Here is a 19,846-nt window from a genome sequence, read left to right on the forward strand (position 1 = left end):
TGTGAGAGAGGTGTGGTCAGAGTGGGTGGAGCCTGTTTGTGGGTCAGTGAACCCAAAGCTCCTAACCATCTTTTTCACAACACAGAATTCATCTGACCTGAGATCAGCTGCAAAGAGTCGCGACTGCTGCACCTTCACTGGAACTGACAGAAGTTTGTACAATGGTGAACATTTTAGGACATCCTCAGACCTCACTCATATGACGAAAATGCGTCATGCCTCACACCATAAACTGTAAAAAAAGATGGACGACGCCGACGCCTCTTCACTCTCTTCCATTGGTGAAAAGTGAAGCCGACAAAGTCCTAATATGGCGCTGACATCTTGCGCAGATTTGGGACCTGCTTCTGGTGAGCAGGAAGTAGGGTGACCAGACGTCCCGAAAAATTCGGGACAGTCCCGAAATCTAAGCTGTTGTCCCGAATCCCGAATCCGGCCCTAATTGTCCCGAAAATTATACTAAAGCAAATTCTTGAGTAGTTATTGTCTGATAAAACATTAAAAACTGTCTGTGGAGGTTGAGTCGTCCTGCAGCCAGCCCCCGCCGGCTGCTCATTGGCTGCAGCATCTTTTTTTTCCTACTTTTTTTGAAGTTCTACAAAGATAGGCTACCGTAGGCGCGAATTAAAATGCATTGATAAGCGAGCGCGAGTTGTCGCAGCCGCGAGTACAGTGAATGTGCAGCAGGCAGCCAGTAAAGGAGTGATTGATTGGTCGCGGCACTGTGTGCAAAAAAAAACTTCGGCCTAATGTCTGATGTTGGGTTACACAAAGCAAATCATCTACACAGTTATTTAGTTTTCTTATTTAATGACCGACAATTTCGTCATAATAATAATTTTGGCATGCTTATTAGCGTTAGACACTAGCCAACATTGAATAAGCATTGTTTTTCCATCTGAATCATCATTATGGTTGATGTTGAAATTTCAATGCAAAATAAATGTTGAATCATCATTACCATATCGATGAAAACCTGATGTTATTAATGTTGATGGCAACAATATTGGAACAACATTGATCTATAGTTATCTTTATGATTGATTAAGCATTGATATTTGGTTTACCGGGCGATCGCTGAATGTGTTGAAAAGTCATTGATTTATAGTTGACCGGGAAACGACGCTGTTGTTGAAGAGTCATCGGCATTTAGTTGACCGGGAAATATGATTGAAAATGCATCGATATATAGTTGACCGGGAAATATGATTGAAAATCCATCGATTTTTGGATGACCGGGAGAGCAACACCAACGTACTGCACCGGACACAGCTCATTTCTGGACCTTGGCACAAGCGTACAGGTAAGCTTGCTTAATGTTCGATATGAATGAATTGTACCAAATCAAATACTGTTAGGTTGATCGTTAACATGATGGTTAATGTAGTAACCGACGCAGTGCTGCAGTCACTGAAATAGATTTTTGTTTTACCAATGTGTCAAAATCTGCCAAAAGTACTTTGTGGTTCTCTTCTAGGTTATAAAGTTAGCAAAACCTCATTGGTCCAGTCTATTTTTGTGACTGCTAGCTCAAAAGTCTGTACCCATTGCTAGTGTCGTGAAATATATTAACACAGCACCGCTATTTCTTCTGACCGCCGGAGAACACCGGCGGAACCAATGCTAGCATAGTGCTATACCCCCAGCAAGCAATTTTGCGTCTAATAGACGTCTAATAGCCGTCAAAACACAGCCCAGAATAGACGTCTAAACATAGCCCAAGAATAGACAGCTATTGAATGACTACATATATACGTCAAATAGACGTCTAACCATAGCCCAAGAATAGACAATTAGACAGCTATCGAATGACTATATTTATACGTCTAATAGACGTCTAACCATAGCCCAAAAATAGACCAGTCATCAATTAGACAGCTATTAAACGACTACATATATACGTCTAATAGACAGGCAATATGGATCTAGGCTAAAACAAGGCTGATTTTGGGCTGTCAGTGAAAATCTAATAGACGTCTAACCATAGCCCAAGAATAGACTAGTCATCAATTCCACTACATATACATGTAATAGACAACAAAATGAGGCATAAGGATTCTTTTCACTCAAATATAACAGGTTCTCATAAATGAAAATCCATCCAAACTAATTGATTATTAAGGGATTTATTTAGAACAATTATATTAACAACTTCAAACATAAAAATGAACAAATAAAATATTGGAAAATATGTAAAACAACTTAAAGATACTAAAAATTTTAAGAATTAATGGTTAGCTTTATATCCATAACCACCACCCCCTGCTCTCCCTGGTGCTTGTTTAAAATTACCAGAAATTGCATTTTTTATTTCCCATTCAGTCGCCGAAGGAAAGTTGGTCAATACTGCATCTGCCAAATGAGAAAAAGAAAAAAATTATTGCTCAAGAAAAGCATTGATGACAATCATTTTGAACTAATTACAGTCATTCACTTTTGCTAGGATGCACACTAGAGCTGGTCAATATAGAGTTAACGGAATATAGATTGAGACTATATAATTTATATAGACAATAATTTATATCAATATTATTAATAAATTAATAACAATAATTGAAAATTTTTGCCTGCATAATGGTGATGCACTAATTATATATATATACACATACACATGTACAGTGCGTGCAGAATTATTAGGCACGTTGATTTTCTGATCATATTTTATTTCCAGGAACATTTTGCCAATTCCAAACCATATTAATCTTAATAACTACTATTAATTTTGTATTTAATCATTTATAAGTGACATATAATTGTTCATGAAGGCTGGAAATTAAAAATGTCTTATTTTCAGGTGTGCAGAATTATTAGGCAAGTTTTCTATTACAGATAAAATAAGCCAAAAAAGAGATTAAACAAAGACTGAAAAGTCAAAAATTATTAAATGCCCATGAGAAGGATACAATACTAATGTAATACTAAAGATTGCAGTTAAGGCATGACCATTGGACAGTGAAATGCTCATTGGGTCAGCAGGGTCAGACAAAAACAGGTAGAGAAGAAAAGACACATATTAACTGCAAAATAATGAAGAATTATGGTGAAGAATTAAGTGTGAAACCATCAGGAACCCTTTAGTCTTCAGCACCACCATTTTCCAGAACTGCAACCAACCTGGAGTCTCCAGAAGAGCAAGGTGTCAGGGGCTCAGAGACTTGGGTTAGGTAAAGAATCCTAAAAAATGACCCCCTCTTAATAAGAATCACAAGCTGAAATGTTGTGAAATACATGAAGACTGTTTTTTTATAGGCTTTATAGACAGACAGATTGAGAGTGACTCTTGAAGGACCAGCACCATAGCCTCTTCTACCACTATTTGAAGAATTCATCTTCTAGAATACGTTTTAATAAGTTTTGGGAGTTCATTTTTAGTCCATCTCTGCAAAACGGACTTCAGGGTAGGAGATGGACTAAAAATAAACTCACAAAACGTATTAAAACGTATTCTAGAAGATGAAAGCGTTCGAATATGCGTACTTTCCTACTATATAGTAGGCGAAAACAGTACGTGAAGGAAGCAGTACGTTCGAAACATCAGTATTCATAAAAGAGTAGGCGAGAAGTTCCCGGATGACTTACTGCTTCAGCGCAGATTTTCGAGTGCTCAACCGATGGATACTCTTCTATCCCAGGAGGCCACGCGAGAGGATACGTCATTATCAATCATCGCAGAGATCAGCGACGCGGGTGCTTTCAAATGTGAGTAAACACGTTCCTTTTGTTAAAATCGCATGTGTTGAACTACTGTAAACTGTTGAATTGTTGAAGGTGTAAAGACGTTACACAGTATAGTATAGTTGTGATTTTGCTGTAAAAACACGTTTTATATTATGTGTAACGTTAGCTAACAGGGGAGCTCCAGTAAGGACACGTAAGTTAGGTCTCTAAAGTGGATTTACATAAATCATACACCTTAAAGACGCTCATTTTAAATGTCTATTTACATCTGACAGGAAAATCGTCAATAAGTATTGCAGAAGAGCACATCACAACATGAAATAGACATCTGAGTGATGAATGTGTGCTATTATGTAGAACAAATCTATAAAGTAATAAACATAAGTTATCTATTTTATTTGTCCATTAGTAGTTGATAAATTGGGGAACATTTATGTTGGATAAAAAGATAAAACAACCTCAACATGTAAATGTAGTGTTGAGCTCATAAATCACAGAGGTAATGTGAGTCTTGGATGTTACAGGGACAGATGAACAGATGTGTGTTTATCCGGTGGAGAGTGGCTCATGAAGCTGAATGCTGCCATCAAAGGCTTTGAGTGAGTATACTACAGAAATTAATAACAACTATTTCAATATTAAGTTGTAGTTTATTTAAATTATTGTAATTTCAAACAGAGCTATTACATCACTTTTCTGATTCTTGATTTCTGTGCATTTGCTGCAGATATTTTGAGCTGGAGCAGGACCTGCAAGGAAAGATGATGGCGGCATTTGTGAAAAAAGCGTTTTTGTCTTCTAAATAATACTGAAATCAAATGACATTGTGCGGTTGAAATGACTGCTTTTGTGTTATGTTTGTGCATTTTTGTAGGATCTGAAGTGTCAGCAGACTGATGTGAGCACTGAGGATCAAGACCCCAGAGCTGAATCCTGGAAATGGTGCCATGGATGAGTCCCTCCATCACTCCACCTGCCCTTATGAGACCCTCCATCACTCCACCTGCCCTTACGAGTCCCTCCATCACTCCACCTGCCCTTACGAGACCCTCCATCACTCCACCTGCTCTAACCCTCCATCACTACACCTGCCCTTATTGCCTCAGATTGTGAAGCACAACACATCACACAACAACCTCCAGCACGAAGGAACGGCTCACCTCTGGCGGTCAGCTGATTCATCAGAATAAAGCCGCAGAATGGGAACCGCTGTGTTGAGACGCCGGATTTGGAAAGATTTGGGGTTCAGCACCTGTAGCCTACATACATACATGAATGTAGTTTGAATAAAGCTTTGTTTCATGTGTTGACTTGTATACCGGTATGCATTTGTTTATTGTCCGATGGTGACTTTCATTCATTCTTTTACTAATTTATTAATATTTCTCATTGTTGTCAGTAAATAAAATATAATTATTTAATGTTTTATTTCATTGTTTGAAAGAAAATGTAGATATGTTCATTATATACACATCTAGAGTGTATTCATGCATAGCTATGTCATATGACATACATTACATTTTGTTTGTTTTATTGAATTATATCATTTTCAGTAAAAAGTAATATAATTAAGTATTGGTCAGCATTTATCATTGTTATTATTGTATGTTTTGGGGTGGGATAGCAATGCAATTCATTCTGAGGTAATATTAATTTTAATATTAATGATACTTAAATTTTTCGAGTACAAAATCAACAGTTTTCTCCAAAGGCGAATCTTCGCACAGCTGCCCTTTGTGCAGACATTACAAACGCTGAGGAAAACCATTCTAGGTAGGGCTGTCGAGTTACTGATGTTATGAGGTATATATATATATATATTATGGGTTTGCATACATAATATGAGATTTTTTACACAGGAAAAAAGAACCTACAAGGTTGAATATCTTAATATATATTTTATTAAATAATTCATTATAATACATTTTTTAAAATTATTATTTTTTTTGTTATTTATAGGCCTAGGCCTGAGGAATGAAACGAGAGTTAAATTCAACAAGAAAAAGAGGAAAACAAAAAGCAGCCACTTTTGCTTGTGGATGAAAATGTTTGGATATAAAATAAAATTAAATTAACAACATATTCAAGAGATGACAATTTTGGGATTTCGTAATAAAAATAAATAATATCGTTAAGGATAAAACGGTGGGTCAAATTAGTAGGTTTAAATATAAGAACTTAAATAAACCCTAAATGTATTCACAAAATAAATGGGCAGCAGTTTCTTCAAAAAGACCACAAAATGAGCAAGTTTAATCAATATCAATTATTTACAGATAGATGAATTAAACGTGTCGTTCAAATCTTTTAAGTTGTTGCGCGTGTGATAACGCGTCGTAGGTCACATGATCATCAGGTGTCAAGTCTCATACAATTAGGCATAGGACAAAACAGACTCAGACTAAAAGATGCATTTATGTCTGATGCCTTTTTGTCTCAGGCTGTTTCGTCCGATGGCTTGGGGAAAGAGTTGAACTTGGCATGACAATTTTGCAAATGGAGCTTGAGAAAATAAGTTTTAAGGTTTAGTGTCATGTCGCGTTGATCAATACGCCAATTCATGTTGCAGTTTTATTGTCTAGTCAGTAGATGTAGGTCGTAGCAGCAACACACTGTGAGATGATCATGACACTCTGTAATGATCACAGGCTATCTATGTTTAAAGACCGTTTAGGAGCCACGACCACAGAAATCACCACAATTGTTTCACGATGCTCATCTTTCGTCTGGAACAGCCCAAAATCGTACATTGTGTACCGGCATTAGATACAATAAACCTTTTTGTATGAGACTTTGAGCTTTGTAAGTTTGCAGATCTTTTACATGCTCAAACAGCAACATAACCCACTAAAGAAAAAGGAAAACATGAAAACGCATCATATGACCCCTTTAATAAATTAATACAAATCTATTAAAACTATTATTAAAATCATGTATACACTCAAGCTTCCATTGTTTGTTTTCCAAAAGTGAGCTTGAACTTTTTTCCCCCTCATAATTATGAAAACTAAATCTTTCATTAGTCTTTGTCTCCCTCTGCTGGTACAACACAAACACAAACACATTCAGGCTCTATATTTACTCTAACAAAACTCAAAGCTTTTTGAGTTTATACAGATAAAATGGTCTATGAATGAGAAACTGTAATTTGCTGCTGTGAAATAAAAGGTGTTTCACTGCCACCTTATCAGGTCTGTCAGAGGATTGTTGAAATCTAAATGAAGTCTTAAAAGGTAACTAAACCCTAAACCAACTTTTTTTAGTTAATGATCTGTAAGAATGGGGCTTTATTAGTGCTGTTCATTGATTCGAGTAACTTTTTTGACATTTGGGTATAAAGTGTTTTAATTCTACAATATATGGTGTAAAAACGTCTGAGTGCTGCCCTCTTCAGGTTGAACGGCGGCTACTGCAGTTGAATTGGATGTTTGCGGTACTATGTGACGTAAGCAGGTTCCAGCTCACCACGCCCTCCCTTGGTACGAGCTACCACGCATAGTTTTGCATCAGTTAGGATAGCTTCAAGTTAGCGTAGATTTATCTGTATTTAGTACAATGGTCAGGAGGGTACGTAGGTGTAGTGTTGCTGGTTGCAACAGCACTGCTGGACCGATGGCTTTCCAGCAGACTTGGAAATTAGGCACCAGTGGAGCTCAAGTGTGCAAACTGCATTTTACGCGGGATTGCTTCTCCAAAGCAATAGAGGTGGAAATGGGCTTCTCCACACAGCTCGCACTGAAAAGCGACGCAGTGCCAAACGCTGCTCCTCCTGCATGGACTCCACCACCGCAGTGGCGTCTTGATGTGAGTGATCATATATATAATCACAATTTATGGCTAGGCTAAAGTTAATCCTCTGCGGTCGACAAACGCGCCGCCGCATTTTGCAGGATTTTTTCCACATAGCAGCAAAATATGAATATGCCTACAGAGAGCGCGCGCTATTGACATCAACTCGATAAAACTCATCAGATGCATGTACTTTACATCGTCTTGCGACCCTGTGAGTCACTCTCCATTTTAGAGTCTGACAGCAGCTGTCATTTAATCCGTCACTGCGGGTCTCAGGTGCACGCCCCCCCGCTCAGCCCCGCCCTCGGTTCGTCCCCTCTATCTACGCTGGGCTCTGCCCACTTTTCCAGCATTTTTCAAATATTGCCAGTGGGTGGAGTCAGGCTCTGACCAGGGGTTTAGTTACCCTTTAATTTATAACAGTGAAGTCACTTTATCTTCAGTCTCTGTTGACTGTGAGTCTCTGTAGTGGATCCTTATTCACCATCAGATGATCATCAGAAGATCAGACTGTCATCTATACCTAAAATAAAACACACAAACAGTCACATATGCAGTATGAGACATTATGTATGTCACATCGTTTCATGAGAAAACTAAGATAAGCTATATATGGAAGTAAAATAATGACAAATGTTTTTGTAACAAAAAAGCGTGTTGAATTGCACTACTTAAAAAAATATGCATTGCATTAAAGCCACAGTAGGTAAGAATTCCGTTTTGGTCAAACAACGACCCCTAGAGTCGCTGTGGACTACTTGTATTTAACGTTACTGTCGTAAATACCACTCACGCAGAGCAGTCTCTTCACTCACGGCCTGATCCCCTCCCCCCTGTATACCGGTCCCTGTTCAGTCGGATGGAAGCTGTAACGAGTGGCAATAAGGTGTGTCCCCTTTAACCCCCTGAGGTCGGCTATCGCGCCGGCGCGATAGGCTCGTTTTTTTCCTTATCAGTGAAAACAAAAAAATAAAATAAAATATTACTTTTTATCTTATATGCTTGTGTTATACATCAATCGATCCTGTTAAGTGTGTATTATTTTTGTGTATACTCACAATAAAAACAAAGTGTTGTGCTTTTCGCCAAATAAAGAAAAATAAACATGATGCGAGTTCTGCCTTCTCTCTGTCAGTGTAGTCCATTCTGAAACGCGTCCGAAAATGAACCATAACTCAGCGAATACTCAGTCAAACAGACATACAGACACACAGGCATGAAGCTTGAATTCTCTTCTTTTAAATGAAGTAATTTATATAAAAAACAAATATTCCCATCTTGTGAAATCTGCATTAAAAGAGAGCGATTCCAGTCGAGCTAATTAGAGCTCATTCAGATGTAATGTGACCCCGCCCACGGAGAGCGCGCGCTATTCAAACGCAAATGTCTGAGGCAATCCACGCAAACTGTGAACGCCCACATCAGCTCGAGAAAACACATCAGATCATTGTACTTGTTTACACAGTCTCGCAGCACTGTGAGGAATAATACTATAATGGAAAATTTACCTCAGAAGTACGAGGAGAAACAGATCCGAGGCTATGGAATAATGTAGTAAGTTTTTTTTTCATTCTCAAATGCGGCGCGTATCTGTGCATGAATGAATGAATGAACGGCAGAGATGCCGCTGTTTACCACAACTGGCAAAAGACGGTTTAAATTTGAATCGTTTCTGTCTGTGAATGTTTCGCTTTTAGCAAACTGTATTGCTATAAGCTACTGAGTAAAAATCGAGTGAAATATGTTGAAATAAAATGTATTTGTATAAGCAACGTATTAAACTGCAAATTAACATTTATATTTCTTATAATAAAAACGAAAGTTACTATGTTACAGACATATGAAAGACAACATTTCATTGATTAGTTTTGGATAGATTATACATTTTTACTGTAAAATATCTGCCACCTCAAATAAGCTTTTGTTTGCCAATTTTTGCTCATATGTTAAATATAGTATGTTTTGTCAAAAATAATCAAATAATATGTTATAGTGTTTATTCCAATGTAGCCTAGGCTATATTCAAGTAATGAATCCTTAACTTTGAAATATGTATGATAAAATGTATACTTTAGTTTTTACAAAGAAAGATTACACTTGAATTGTTGTTGTAATTGTAACCTTAATAAAAAAAAAAAAAAACAAGGTAGATGTAAACAAACTAATAAAAGGTAAATATAAGCCTTTTCTTTAAAATAATTTTTTATTGTGTTTTATTAGTGACAAATTTGGGGAGAGGATAAATATTCCAAAACTGAAAATACAGGATGAGAATTAACTGCACAATTACTAGACATGTTTTCCTTTTGATATTATAGGCCAATTTGCAAGCACAATTTGTGGAAAAATAAAAAAAAATTGAGATGCTTCCAACTGTTGCTCTTGCATTCTTTCTTGTGACACACCTGAATGAATGGCTCATTAAGTATGTGGGCCCCATTGTCTCCAGGTGCGAACCACTAAATATGCATGATCGTTGACGCCCACTCCGCATATTGCCTTTCCAGACAGAAAGTGTTTTGCAAAATTTAAATCAATGCATTATGTTATGTGAATAATAAGGCAGGAAAATTTTCACATCATTTTGAAGAAAAAACTCTAGGCGATGACATCCATTAGTCAAAAGTCTTATTGGCACATATTTAGAATGTGTTTTATCGCCTTATTTCAGAAACTTTAGTTTTTAGTTTTTTCAATAACCATGCATAAACATTATTCTCTCAAAAATACAAACATGTACATGCATGGTGCTCACATATGATGGTAGCCCTGTTTGTGCTATATAGAGTGAATTTACACCTTTGCCATTAATATGTTTATAAGCAACTGAAAAAAGCAAAAATGTCAGGGCATGTCAGAACATCTCAAGGACCCCAAAAACACCTTAGACCCCAGAGGGTTAAGAGCTGCGCGCGCCCTGTTTAACTGACTCGGCACAGTCTGTATTGTATGTGCGCCTCGAACACCCCGTAAGCGGGTTGTTTCTGTTTGATGCTCATTCTTGTCCTATTTTTGTCTATCAAGTAATGCTGTGGACGGTAAAACGTGTGACAGACAGTTACACGAGTTCGATTGGGGAATGGCGTTTCAAATCGTCGGACATCGAACATCGAGCTATAGCCTCCGAAGATGTCTAAGTTACTAATCCATCAACAAGAACGCCAGGTGCTTTTTAGCTCACACCAACGAGTGAAAGCTTGTCCGAGTGATATACAATATAAGCAATATACTTACAAGTCCAACAGCATGTGAGGACGTGTTGGGGGAAGTGAGGTAGCCTATGCCGTAAAGCAGTCGAATTTTGTAGTTCTTTTTGTGCGCGGGTGTTACTACCCGAACCCCGAAGTTTAAAAGTACGATTAAAAGCGATACAGACCCCGTCAGGCTATGGCAGACATGTCATTCAACCTATTGTAAGTCGATGTACCATCACAAGAGTCTTGGAAATATATTATGAAGGTTGAAAAGTGCTTTAACCCTGCATGCATTTTAATGCATTGTATTTTTAGGGCTTGCATTTTTATGGGCTGAAATTCAACATGGTTGTATATTTAAGCTGTGAATATTTCAATTCAAAACATTTCACAGTCGTTTATTATTAAAAATTAAAAAATTCACCTTTCAGATTTCACTTCCAAAATATTCATTCTGTTTATGAATACAACCTATAATATGTGACAGGCAATTTTCGGTCCATTTTATTTCGCTTCCACAAATTCAGTGGTTCAAATTCAACAGAAAATTCAACATTTAACATTCGGGAACGGCAGGAAAATCAGTAGATTGCAGATTGATAATCTCAATAGCTGTTAGTCGACCTCACCAGCAGGGGGTGGAAGTGCAGCTGTTGACCTCAGCTGTTGACAAAGAAAACTATAAAGCAACGAGTAGAGAGCTTCATTCATTCATAAAAACGGATTTACAGAAATGGAGCAAGCGGTAAGTAGGCTATTTGTGATGATTATCAGGGCCAGTATATAGATTTTGAAAAAGCTGATAAAGACACAAAAGCTGTGTTAAAATGTAAGTTTTCAAGGTTACTTTTGTATGTGTAGCTTTCTCTACCGTGAACGAGATTATAATGTTATTCCCCGATGCTGATGTAGCCTACAGGATCAAACGCTAAATCTGAGGTAGTAGACATATATTTCTCTCAGTTGTTTAGTTTTCTTAACTTTATATCGCAGCTCTGTGCTTCAGAACCGGGGATTCCCTCAATATCTCATTCTCCAGGACTCCCCTGCGGTCAGGACACTTAACGCTTAATGGACTAATACAGTGATATAAAAGACCTTATTGGGGATGTAGACTATACTAGATATATAAACAGGCAAGTGGACTCAGAATAAGAACATAACATGCAAAGTTTCACGCTAAGCGAGTCCCAGTGTAATAGTGTTGTCACGATACTAGAATTTCTTACTTCGATACGATACCTTGAAAAATATCGATATTCGATACCATTTTCGATACCACGGAGAAAAATACTGCCACAATATTAAGGGGGTATTTTTTTTTTATTTAAAGCTAAATATAACAAGTCTAGAACATGACAATGAGGTATATTTTACATGAACAAAAATGTCCTGAGGTAGTGCACTTGTTCAAAAGCATAAATGCTGGTTAATATATTAACGCTATTTGATGAACAGATTAAAACGCAAACGTGCGTGCATCACATGCGAAAACAATGCTCACTGGATCGACATGAAGTCAAGTCAAGTCACCTTTATATATAGTGCTTTTAACAATACAGATTGTGTCAAAGCACTTAACAGTATCAAATTGGAGGATAGAGTGTCAGTAATGTAAGATTAAACATTCAATTTTCAGTTAAAGGCATTTCATTATTGTATTCAGAGATGTCATTGTCTAGCTCAGTTTAGTTTAATTAATATCTGTGTAAACAAATTGATGATAATCACTAATGAAGGCAAATTGCAGAATTAAATAATATTTTTTTTAATAAAGTTAAATAAGCACAAGTTAATTTACATTTGACCATAGTTAAAATATTTACTTATCTAAGATTCATAAGTCAGATTAAATTAACTTTAAGAATTACGGTGAAAAAACGAGACAACACACACTCATATCAACAACAATACTAGGCCATCTTGGTTAATGTTTCAGAAATGTTAAAATGAGAAGAGTTACCAACCTCTCGAAATTATTTATATAGATCTGGGTGTCGGTCTTTCAGGTGTTTTACTATATTAGGCCCCGATCACACCTAACACGTTTTTCAGGTTCAAAAACGCGAGACACACAGCACTCATCACACAGAACGAGCAGTGGGCACTTTTTCCGCTCGGAGTTGCTTTTTTTTCAACTTCAAAAACGCGACGCGCAGCAGGCGGTAAAATGCGAGGCGCAGCAGGCGCATAAACAGCGCGCAGAACGCTCGCTGCCATAGGAAACCAATTGAAAACAGGCGCCTCTCACTGCAGAAAACGTGTGATTGGCCCCATTCACTTCACTTTTGCTATTTAACCTGAGCAAATGAGACGAGTGCGTGTATGGTGTTTGTCAACGCGCCTTTGGAGAGAAGTAAAAGTGACAGCTCTGCTATAGTATCGGTGTATCGATACTTCGGGAAATTAGTATTGGTACCGTTCAGATATTTCAGTATCGATATTTATTGAAATATCGATATTTTTGACAACACTACAGTGTAATACTGGCATAAAATTGGCTTGACACTGCATATTTGATATTCGCACATTTAGGGACCGTCTCTAAAGTTACATACGACATTGCTACGCATGTTTCTAACTTCAATAGCATTTGAAGAGAATGACTTACAGTCATAAAACCAACTGTAAAGTGTTCATGTAGGTCCCAGGCATGATGCACACCTTTTAGATTTTTGATATTTAATAAAATAAACCGTTAAATGATGTGTAAATATTGCTATTTTTTTCAGTAGACCTACCGCATGATCTCGTATGTTTTTTAATATCAACTATCTAAAACGTTCTGCAGCACAGCACCGCACTATAAAGTTAAGAAAACTAAAACACTGAGAGAAATATAAGTCTACTACATCAGATTTAACGTTGATCTGTACATCAGGATCGGGAATAACATTATAATCTCATTCACGGTAGAGAAAGCTACACGTACAAAAGTAACTGTGAAGACTTAAATTTAAACACAGCTTTTGTCTCTTTATCAGCTTTTCCATATCTATATACTAGCCAACAGCTGAGGTCAACAGCCGCTTGCACCCCCTGCTGGTGAGGTTGACTAACAACTATGGAGATTATCAATCGGCAATCTACTGATATTCCTGCCGTTCCTGGATGTCAAATGTTGAATTTTCTGTTGAATTTGAACAACTGAATTTGTGGAAGTGAATTTGTAAAGCGATATAAAATGGACCGAAAAATTGCCTGTCGAATAGTATAGGTTGTATTTTTAAACAGAATTAATATTTTGGAGGTGAAATCTGAAAGGTGAATATGGATTATTGAATTTTAATAATGAAAACGTGTGTGAAATGTTTTGAATCAAAATATTCACAGCTTAAATATACAACAATGTTGAATTTCAGCCCATAAAAATGCAAGCCCTAAAAATACAATGCATTAAAATGCAAGCAGGGTTAATGCAATGCATATTTTTCTAAGTAGAGCAATTTAACAAGCTTTTTTGTTTCAAAAACATTTGTCATTATTTTACTTCCATAGCTATATTAATTCATTCTCAAACATGATAATATAACTTCTATCTGATGCTAAATATCACTTTACAAAATAAAAAGCACATGAAAGGTCACTTTCACACAACGGACAGCTGATACAAAACCAGCAGAAATTATCATTACACTCACTACAAATTTTATATCCGTTATTAACAAACAACCCTAATCTCAGATTATCACACACATAGAGACAGTTAAAGGGGGAAAGCTGAAATTAACATTAATATTATTTTCACAATCAGTCATTACACTATAAGCAGAATTGAACTCATAAAAAACACAGTTTAAAGGGGGGGTGAAATGCTCATTTTCACTCAATCTCCTGTTGATCTTGAGTACCTATAGAGTAGTATTGCATCCTTCATATCTCCAAAAAATCTTTAGTTTTATTATATTTATAAAAGACAGATAAGCTGTACAGAGTCTTTCCGGAAAAAAACGAGCGTCTGGAGGCGGGCCGTGTGGGCTGTGTGTGGGTGATGCTAACGCTGTGCTGACGCGCTGATAGCTAACAACAACACACAGAGACATTTGAAGAAGTTTTACTCACCGCCTGCGACCGCAAACCTTTATCATTGTGACTGCTCGATCCTTAAGCATTAGACGATCTGCAAATCCGTCGATCTGGGCTTTGTTTATAAAACATTCATCGTCGAAATGCAGGGAACAAACAGTCTACACAACTCGTTTTTGCCCCGGAAAAACAATCTGCATCAACTGTTCCTAACGCTGGGTTCTTTGGGAAGATGAACATTGTAAGCTTTCCCTCACATCCAAAAACACACTTTGGAGACACTATGCAGCGCTGCCGATGATTTCCTGTTGAAGCGCGTTGATGTGCGCGGTCTCGCTCTACTCTGGTCGACGTGTGCGCGGGCGAGCTTTTTCCCGGGAGAAATGCTCATATAAGGAGTTCCACTCTGGTCTACGTCATTAGATCCACGATCGAAAAAAAACAGCCGAAACTTGTACCAACCCGGAAGTAAGATTTTCGGCACAGAAATTCCAAAATATTTTTTAAAAACTTTGGCCATGTTAAGCATGAGAATCCATCTCTTTAACATTGTAAACAACTCTGAATACATGAAACACCATTGTACCCCCCCTTTAAAGTTCAGAGACCTATAGAAACTGAAGCTGAATTTAAGACTCATTATGTGATGATCTCAGACAAAATATTCAAACACACACCTGGTTTTACTGAACCTGAACCTTTACTTTCAGTTTTAGTGAGTAAATCAGCCATTTGAAATTTAAATGAAAATATGATGATGAAAATCATTAAAAACTATTCTTACCATAGTGTCTCCAGTTTATAATGTGGATCATCCTTCAGATCCTTCAGCAGCTTCACTCCTGAGTCTCCTAGTTTATTCCCAGACAGATCCAGATTTCTCAGGTGTGAGGGGTTTGATCTCAGAGCTGAAGCCAGAGCAGCACAACCTTCATCTGTGACACCACAATCACTCAACCTGTAGAGAATAATGACACACATTAAGCCTATATCCAAAGATAAACATAACACTTAAAAAATAAATAACAATGTCAATATGAAATATATACAAATACTCATTAGTTCATGTTGTTAAAATACATCAGTTAGGATTAGTGGATTGAATATACAGTTTGTACAGTATAAAAATCATTATTTCTATGGAAAGTCCCCATAAAACATGGAAACCTGTGTGTGTGCTTAATGTATTTGTAAATATTTTAAGGAACGTGTGTGTTAGGGCTGGGAGAAAAAAATTGATTCACCTAACTATCACAATCTTATTGTTATCTATGAGTGTTGTAATATCCATTTAAAGTGAAAGCGTGGAAGCGACGTGAGACTGAAGTTCTGGGATAAAAGTTTAAAGTTCTAATATAAACACTGATGTCTATAGGCCTGTCGCGATAGTCAATAAATCAATTAATCGCACGATAAAAAAAATTTGCTTGATAATTTTTCCGGCCACGATAATTACATTTGCATGCTTGTCTGTTTTCCTCATCTCTCTCTCTCTCTACCAAAGAGACTGGATGACCACTCGCGGTTCCTTAGCGTATAGGAGTGAACCCTCTTGTCAGTTGCATGGTCTTTGTGTGGGGAAGGCGGCGCAGCGGGCGCGGCGCTTGTCAGTCACATGGTCTTTGTATGGGAAAGCGGGGCAGAATGCGGCGACTGCCGGGAGAGAGGAGCCCGATCTCATGAAAATGCGTATCTATACCACGAATGTTATTTCTCGCGCCATTTATACGCCAAAAATAGTTTTTGCGTGCAAATGATACGCACTTTATGCATGCAATACGCACGCACTCATCACCCCTAATCCTAACCAAGTATTTTCAGTGCGTAGCATATACACGCAATAAAGTGCGTCTCCGTCTTCCCGACAGTGCACAATCACTCGGGCGTTTAGTCGACAAAGTAACAGGAGAACAGTGCAAAATGTTGTGATATGGCCTGTTGAGGCTTTTTTTTATTTGTTTACAAAGGTCCTACCTGGCAGTTTTGCCTGTTATGGAATGTATCACTATTTATGTCTGAGCCTAATGTTTCCATTTTATTTATTGTTTTTGGTATTTATTCAAGTGAATTCTTTTTGTTAACAGACACTGAGATTGCTTTTATTGTTTTTGGTTGTTTTGTTCATTTTTGTGGATATTTAAAATGTTTTCCGTTTTCAATGTTTAATATTCTTTAGAAATAAAAGTTTATAGATCTTTGAAAAGGTGTACCTGCATTATTATGCCATTATCATTATATTAGATGAAAATGGTCTCAGAACGACAATATTATCGTTTATCGCAATAATTTCTTGGACAATTTATTGTCCAGCAAAATTTGTTATCGTGACAGGCCTAGATGTCTACAGTAGCGATCAAAATAAGAGTTGATCAGCTTTTGATAGAAACAATCGCAAATCGCAATTCTTAAAAATCGCAATACATATCGTATCGGCACCCAAGTATGAAAATGTCGAATCGGTGCATCATCCCAGCCCTAGTGTGTGTGTCTGTGTGCGAGTGTGTGTGTGTGTGTGTGTGTGTGTGTTTGTGTGTGTGTGAGCTTAAAGGAGAACTCCGGTCAATTTTAACATTGAGCTCATTTTTTTGTAAATTTGGAGTGCTGTCAATACAGAGAACAATGACAAAAATCGGTGTTGCCTACACTGTGTTATCCTCTTTTTAAAATTTGCACCCTGTTGACTTCAATGGGGCAATATTTGATTGCCGAGTTCACGCGCGTGATCATAGGTAACTAAAATTGACCGGAGTTCTCCTTTAAGGTATTTGTAAACATATTAAGGAACTCCTAATACGAATGTAATTAATGTCCAATAAAGGCTGTATTAAAGCACTTAATGACATTTTCTGATTTTCCATGACCTAATCTAAAGTGAGAACTATTTATGGTTAATATGTTGTTAAGAAAAGCATTATCTAAATTTTTACATAAGAGCTAATTAAACAATAACACTTTGTTAATTACAGTGACGATGAATGAAGAACTCACTATTTGTATATAGTCTCTTAATATATTAACTACAGCTTACACACCATTATATACTATTCATTAACTATAAACTAAGAGTTTGCAAATTATTTATAAGAGCTTTATTACTGTATACTAGGGGTGGAACGGTACACAGAAGTCACGGTTCGGTTCATACCTCGGTTCAGACACGGTTCGGTACGAGTTCGGTACAATGGAGGGAAAAGCAAAACAAAAATGCAGAAGGCTTGTGCATGTCTCAGGCTGTACCACCAAAGGAAAATAAATTACTTAAGCCTTGTATTTTTTGAATAAGTTTTATTAATAAAGTAAAGGCATAGAACCAGTTTATTTGTAGTGCAATAGCAATAGTTTTATATAATTAGTTTAGTAATTAAATTAATAAAAAGACAAAAATACCTTGAGATATAGGTAATTGTACCTGAATTAATTGAAAATTAATTTGCTACATTTCAGATTAATATATTTGTTTTCCTTAAAATATTAATTAACAGTAACTTAAACACTTTGCAGTTTGAATCATGTATAAACAAAATGACGGAGTATGTTTTTATGTTTCCACTGTTCTCGCCCGCGCCTCACACACACACACACACACACACACACACACACACACACACACACACAAATATAAGTAAACACTTTGCGACTTTTCGATCGCGCCCGCGCCTCTCTCTCTCTCTCTCTCTCTCTCTCTCACACACACACAACATATTCCAGCATTGCAATCATTACATCGCAGCCTGCTTCAGAGCAAAAGCGGGGCTACAGATTAGGTGTCCCTAAAGAACCCGCGTATCTAACAGTAGTTCCGCATTACATTAATTAATTTGCACGCGAGTTTTATTTATTTTTATACCGTGTATTCTCAGTGTATATTCATGCACTATTCTATTTCAAACTGGTCGTCATTAAGTGTAATTGTTCCTTTTGTATGCGATGGTGTGATTCTTTTTTTTTTAAATAACACAAAACAGAGTAAAGATGAAGTTGACTGATAGCATTATTTTTTTTTCAAGATTTCTATAGATATGGCGATATATTGTTATCTTGAGTTATTTCGTCCTATGCCTTTTGGCCATGAAAATCATGTAGTGATAAATCTGATATGGTGACAGTCCTGGTTCAGGTGAAACACACACCACTTCCCAATTTTCAGCTGCACACACACATTTTGAGGCAATGCTCACACTTTTGCAAGGGTCTGTTTGCACAAGCATTACAAGGCAAGTTGATTTACACAAAACATTTGTGATTTAAAAAACCTCTTCACTGTAACCTGCATCTGTTTTCTGGTTTGTAGTTTGTCCGGTTTATTTAACTGTTAGTTTTACTTTCTTTAGGGGGATAATAATATATTAAGATGTAAATGTTCCTCTACAGGGAGACGACTCACCGCTGCCTTCTACCGCCGGAAGGATCTGACGGTACAAGCAGAAATCTGTCGCTGAACCACCGGATGGGGCTTACGCCAAAGATATATTGAATACACTATCTACATATTAATCCTTATTCACTCCGAGTCTTTATGGTAGAGATGATCTTACCACAGTTCCTCCAATTTACAGTGAGGATTCTCCAGTCCAGCAGAGAACAGCTTCACTCCTGAGTCTCTTAGTTTATTATATGACAGATCCAGTTGTCTTAGGTGTGAGGGGTTTGATCTCAGAGCTGAAGCCAGAGCAGCACAACCTTCATCTGTGACACCACAATCATCCAACCTGTAGAGAACAATGACACACATTAAGCCTATATCCAAAGCTAAACATAACACTTAAAAAATAGATAACATAATGCTGTCAATATGAAATATATACAAATAGTCATTAGTTTACGTTGTTAAAATACATAATTTAGGATTAGGGGATAGAATATACATTTTGTACAGTATAAAAATCATTATTTCTATGGAATGTCCCCATAAAACATAGAAACACAACGCGTGTGTGTGCTTAACCCTCTGAGGTCGGCAAACACGCCAGCGCGTTTTGCTGGATTTTCTTCACATTGTAGCACAATAAACTTAAATTACTCCGTCATTTATGGTCATACAGAAAAAAGAAATATAAAAAAAGAATCTGTGAGATGTCTACTTGTGTATGTGTCCACTTACAATCAAATCAAAACATTGTGCTTTTGTAAAATAAAGAAAATAAACAGGGTGTGCT

General features: G+C 37.0%; 1 protein-coding gene across 1 annotated transcript in view; it reads right to left on the reverse strand.

Moving 5' to 3' along the window:
* Nucleotides 1–7,983: 7,983 nt before the first annotated feature.
* The window catches only part of LOC307166714 (NLR family CARD domain-containing protein 3-like), a gene marked incomplete at its 3' end in the record, with an annotated part of 35,896 nt that continues 24,033 nt past the window's right edge, over nt 7,984–19,846 (reverse strand). Inside the window, exons 9-11 of the mRNA XM_079885251.1 lie at nt 19,226–19,399; nt 15,475–15,648; nt 7,984–7,993 (exon numbers count right to left, since the gene is read on the reverse strand). Of these exons, the coding sequence (XP_079741377.1) occupies nt 7,984–7,993; nt 15,475–15,648; nt 19,226–19,399 (358 nt within the window). The remainder of the gene's footprint in view (nt 7,994–15,474; nt 15,649–19,225; nt 19,400–19,846) is intronic.

The sequence above is a fragment of the Squalius cephalus genome (genome assembly GCF_949319135.1).
Source record: "Squalius cephalus genome assembly, chromosome: 11".
Classification (NCBI taxonomy): Eukaryota; Metazoa; Chordata; class Actinopteri; order Cypriniformes; family Leuciscidae; genus Squalius; species Squalius cephalus.